We start from the raw sequence: 6,000 nt of genomic DNA on the forward strand, positions 1-6,000 counted from the left end.
TTCCTAAATTAAGTAAAATAAAATATTAACGTATATCGGCTTTCATTTACCGCATATTACACAAATGTTTTTAATAAGTCTGTGTTTTTAACATTTTGGATGAGCAAAAAAACACTAACTTCTCAATTATGTGTTGCAATCTATTAGATTTAGCGGCTTTGCGCTGTACTCGAATATATTTAGGAGTCTAATGGTAAAATCCTATCTAATATTGTGGCGGCGTTGTATCAGATTTTGAAGTAGAGCGTTGTAACCAATTAGATTTCGAATTGACCAATAACAATCGAGGAAAACTTGCGGGCGTTGTACAATATTAGGTTTTGGAAATACGCGAGCGGGAACAAGCCAAAGGCAACAAGTTCAAAGGAGGATTTAAATATTATAATTACAAGCAAACGCAATAGACGCCTTACCGCCCCTGAAATCACAGCAAAAATCAACAAGGAGCGTAAAAAAGCGGTCAGTGTTTCGACAGTAAAACGGCGACTTTATAATGCTGGTCTTAAAGGACGTTTAGCTGTATCAAAATCGCTATTAAAGGATGTTAATAAGAAGAAAATACTTGAGTGAGCCTAACCACACAAAGAATGGACCATTGATAACTGAAAGAAAATTCTCTGGAGTGACGACTAGAAATTCGAGGTTTTTGGAACGAAGAGGCGAGTTTTTGTTCGCCGTTATGCCAATGAAAGGGTCGCTGAGAACTGTACAGTGGCCTCAATTAAACACGGTGGTGGTTCGGTGATGGTGTGGGGTTGTTTCGGAGGATCTGCAGTGGGCGATCTAATTAGAATAGAGGGAATTCTTCGAAAAGAGGGTTACAAACCAATTTTAAGTGACAATGTACTTCCTTCTGGTACTTGAATAATTCGGGAAAACTTCATCTTTCAACATGACAATGACCCCAAGCATACGTCGAAATTGTGCAAGCAATATTTAGGTCAATTACAAAGGCAACATCTTCTGAAAGTTATGGTATCGCCCCCACAATCACCGGACCTTAATCCTATCGAATTACTGTGGGATGAACTGGATAGACTAGTGCGAAAATCATGCCCCACATCAAAAGAAGACTTGTGGAGGATCATCCAAGAAGAGTGGCTTAAGATACCTCAGGAAACTTTGGACAAATTAATTAGAAGACTACCGAAACTCTGTGAAGCTGTTAATAAAAATTGAGGCGGACATGTAGATGAATCCAAAATTTGATTTTCTTAAATTTAATTAATTAAAAAATGTATTGTTTATATTCATTTTGTTATAAATAAACCGTTTCATAAACTGATGGGCTTATTATTTTTAGTTATAACTTTAAAACAGTCATATGTGGGCAAATAATTTTGAGCGGTAGTGTACAAGCATATCATATTTTTCATAATTTTCAAATGCTGCAATTTTTTTAGGAAAATTCACAAATAACGAAAATAAATATTTTCGTTATTTATTCAAAAACACAGAAATGTCAATCAAAACCCGAAGATAGTTGACAGTAATTTATTAACGGTATCCACCAATTTTAGAAAAATAAAATAATACAAAAGATACTGATGTTAATACAACTTAAGCTTGATAATAGTAAGGCATTAATTAATGTTACAAATAATTTAAAGAAATATGTTAATTTAATAAAAAATAATTTATTTGTCATTTTTTTATTTCTTGTTATAAAAAGCCATGGCCATAAATTGGTATTTATTTGCGTATTTTCAAAAATAAGTCCATACTGTTATATATTTTTAAAAAGGTAAAAAAAGGCCATTATATTGAACTATAAATATACAGGGTGTTCCATTTAAAAAAACATAAGTTTGGGTTATAACTCAGAAACTATTAATCAAAAAAAAAATATATCTACACCACTAGATTCTACGGAAAAAAATCTATAAGAAGGAGTTTTTACTTATACAAAAACTTTAAAAATAACGAAGATATGACGGTGGTCCCAAAATGCAAAAATTTCAAAAATGCCTTGTATCTTAAAAACTAAAAGGGCTATGAAAATTTTGCTGATGGCATCTTACGGAAAAGTAGCATAGTGTCGCGAAAACCGCAACTCTCTATCTCTAACAATAACGGAGATATCCCGCAAAAGTACCCAAAATGGGACACCCTGTACACCAATGCCTCATCTGGATCTACTGGTACTGGACTTCTATCAAATTACTTTTGTTAATGATCTTATATTACATCGTATGCTATAACATTGATGGAAAATTAAGAAATCAAAGGTGCGTCAATTTCCTTTTGACATTGTATCATATCTAACAATCTCAAAGGGGTCACTGATGATGCCTAAAGATGACGCAAAAATTGTGTTTTTTTTTGTATTTTTACATATACCTAATGTGTTGATAAAAAATCATCATTACCATCATTATCATTAAATATTTTACCTTAAAGTCCACAAAGTACAATAAAGAAAAAGTTTCTCATATAGACTCCTAGAGACCCAACATCTTACTTAAAATACCACTTTGTGTAATTACCTTAAATGCATTTCGGTACTTATTGGACATAATATGGTACAACAGCGGATTGATGCACGTCGACAAGTAGTACAGCACACCGCTGGTATACATTAAATACAAATACACTTGAAAATAGGCATCCTGAGCTTCTTTGGATGCCCCAGCTAAGTACACAGCTAACAGTCGCTGAGCGTGAAAGGGGGCCCAGCAGATGAAGAAGGCCGCTACCACAGCAACTGAAAATAAGTCACACAAAAATTTTATGAAAAAAAATAAAACATTTAGAAAGACAGGAAGACTTCTATGTTAGTTATTATGATATCAAAGATGTAATTTTTAGATCGTATGACCTCCTAAGTGAACTGTTTTCAATAAGGATCAAATATGCAAAATATAGGGATATTATTTCACAACAGTAAATCCTAGACCGAAAACAAAAACAAAACCGCTGATAAATTCAAAATCGAATTTTGGGTATACGAAGCTCGTTTCTTACGGTCTGAGGGTGTCGAGATGATGCGATGATATTAAGGAATTTCGAAGAGAAAAACATTATTTTACCATTTAAGTTAGGATATATAATAAGAACGGCGATTGGATTTTCTCCGCTTCTGCATGAATAAATATATTCAAGGTGTGGGATGGAGGTGTTATTTCTTGTTGATCTATGCATTGTTTTAATATGAATAAATAAATTGCATAGGAAACAAAATTTGAATATACAAATACTACTATTTAATTCATATCATTATATCCACGGTCCTCGTAGACGGAAATTGTGTTAACTACAGCAGCTACTTAATATTTTTTTTCTGAAAAACTGTAAAATTGGCCTAAAAAATTAATTGCCAATCCAGAATGCTAAAAATGGGTTTACAAAAACTGTTGACGTTGCAAGTTATGCAATCATTGTTTCTCCTTATGATTTTAGAAAATTTAGTGGAGTTACAATAACTTAATTTTTTTCCTTGTAGTCACTTTTAGGGGATGATTTGAGAAGTCCTCGTCGAGTTAAAACAGATTTAATATTTCCGCTCCTATAAAAAGGGTTTGAAATGTATACTAACCTAACAAATTTAGGAAAAAACTAGGTATTGTGAAACGCGTCAAATAAAGTAGTATATTGGAAGATAGCTCAAGAATATCCCATATAAGTTTGTATGTTAAAAAAAACCTTAATGGTATATGCCATAGATCTTCTACATTATTCTAGCATTATATTCAAGAAACATCTAAAAATCATTCTAATGCAATAATGCGAACATGTCTAGGACGTGTTTTCTGTGGTAAGACACGTGTCACCATCTTTATCCCTAGAGTAAATTTTGCAGATATTTAGGGATGTCCTTGGAACCTACTAAATTAAAATAGTAATAGGAAATGCCAGTATTTAAAATGAAAGTCTTCCAGGACATATAATTTTATATTGTAAGAGTAGTTGGATTTTTGTGAAACTTATGAGCTATGATATACTATAAGAAAACATCGCAGGAATGTTCCATCTATACCATTAAAAATTTTTTGTTGGCACATGTTTACAGGAACATTCGAGTGATGCAATAATTTTTTCTTAATTGAAATCTCTTCTCAATCTTAGGAATATTCCATTATTAAAGCGCATACCTTGGCACGAGACCTTTTATGTTTTTCTTGCTACATTTTAACGTTAGGTGGTCGTTGGTTTACCTAGAGATGATCCAGTACAGAAAAAATGAGTAGCAAAAAATCAGGCTTTAAGCGACTTTCTGATTTAGTTGTGTTAGTCAGATTAATTGCAATGTCTTTAATAAGCATTTTAAGACGAACCAGGCCTAAATTGAAAAAAAAAACGATATAAATGCCTACTTATATTAGTCCATTTTTGACCATTATTATTCTTAGAACAGCAAATAGCAATCGTAGAACGTTAAATTAAAATAATGCTAGTGTCTTTAATGAGAATAACTGAAAAGAAAACATGAGAGAAACGGGTTTTCAGAAAATTGGAAAGATATGATTAAAATCTTTATATTCTTTCAGATGTATTTGCAATTTCTAGGATAAGAAACAATTTGTTTGCTAGGATATTATATAAAAATCCTAAGTTTTAGACCATCAACTCCTTGCAGGTTATCCGCCATTTTGAGCAATCCATTTTTGAGGGGAAAAATCAGCTCTATTAATTTATATGGTCATTCTATATCATGTTACTATATTAAAAACGCCGAGAATACCAGTTGGTTGATTGACACAAGTGGCTCACTGAATGACGTTTCTGGAGATGCATGGAAGGTCAGCGAATCTTCCGGACCCATGGTCAGCCGAATATATAATAAGCCGCGTCACCGCTAGGGGTCAGTTGACAGTTCAGTGAAATTCGGAATATTGGCGCGATATTTAAAATGAACATAAATAGTAGTAAATCTATACGGTGAAAATAAATATTTCTAGTGGTCGTAAGTGATCGGGTTTAGTAGTGTAAGTGTGAAATAAATCAGTTGACAATTTTCGTGTATCGATAATTAGCAGGCACGGTAGTCACTTTATATAACATAATTTACACTTTAGGCACTGAATACTGCAAATGCAATGCTAAACTTGCACAATGTTTAATTAATATTGAATTTGCATTTATTAAATAAATGGATGTTCTTAACTTCTCTACGATTACTGAAGCATAATCGCCTACTTAGGTATGAGCTGAACATGCGCACAATTTTTAGCAACAAATGCTTTTAACAAAGATGAGGGGAAATTCAACAATTTTGAAATGCAAGGTATTGATGGCAAATAGGCAAAACCTAAATTCAAGCATTTTATATGATATCCCAGACCACAAACAAAATTCGTCTGTCCCTATGAATTATAAATATAAATACTAAATATAGTGGACTATTGTTAGTATATTAAAAGAATATGCGTAGAGAAAGTCCAACCTACTTTACTTTAAAAAAATAATTAGAAAACAAAATACAAAGTAAATTATTTATTAGAAATCCATAAAAAAACCATTAAGTTCAACCTTATATGAGTACTAAGTAGTTCATTCAAAATTGATGGATCAGAGCATATTTTTTACATGCAATTGGAAAAAATAAGAATTTGTCTAGAACTAGACTGTCTTTGCAATATTCATGCTGAAGATTATAGTATTAAGTCTTACAAAAACCTGGTTAGATTCTGCTATAAATAATGAAGAATTTCTCGATTCTAGCTACAACGTTTACAGAGCAGACCGTAGTGGTGATAAGAGATGTGCTTCTTGCTGTCAAAAACTATATTAAATCTCGTAAACTGGATATAGCTGATTTATCCATAAATGTAGATTTTAGCTGATCTAGGGAACCTTGAGGAATACTTCCTTGCTTTATTTATATTCCTTCCTGTAATGCTCCTTGGTGATACTAAGGCTCATTCTGATTTTCCTATTGCTGAGCTCTGTGTGAAACATTTCTCTTCTATACATGTATGAGCATGTATGAAAAATGTATATAATACTAACAACAAAAATGCTTCATTTGATTCCGATAATGATATCAATTATAAGTTTAGT

At 32.3% G+C, this 6,000-nt stretch overlaps 1 protein-coding gene across 1 annotated transcript in view; it reads right to left on the reverse strand.

Annotated features, from left to right (window-relative positions):
- Positions 1-6,000, reverse strand: part of LOC126733779 (pyrokinin-1 receptor-like) — a 177,590-nt gene that overhangs the window by 29,679 nt on the left and 141,911 nt on the right. The window contains exon 5 of the mRNA XM_050437176.1: positions 2,487-2,704. Within this exon, the coding sequence (XP_050293133.1) occupies positions 2,487-2,704 (218 nt within the window). The remainder of the gene's footprint in view (positions 1-2,486; positions 2,705-6,000) is intronic.

Source organism: Anthonomus grandis, chromosome 3 (genome assembly GCF_022605725.1).
Source record: "Anthonomus grandis grandis chromosome 3, icAntGran1.3, whole genome shotgun sequence".
Classification (NCBI taxonomy): Eukaryota; Metazoa; Arthropoda; class Insecta; order Coleoptera; family Curculionidae; genus Anthonomus; species Anthonomus grandis.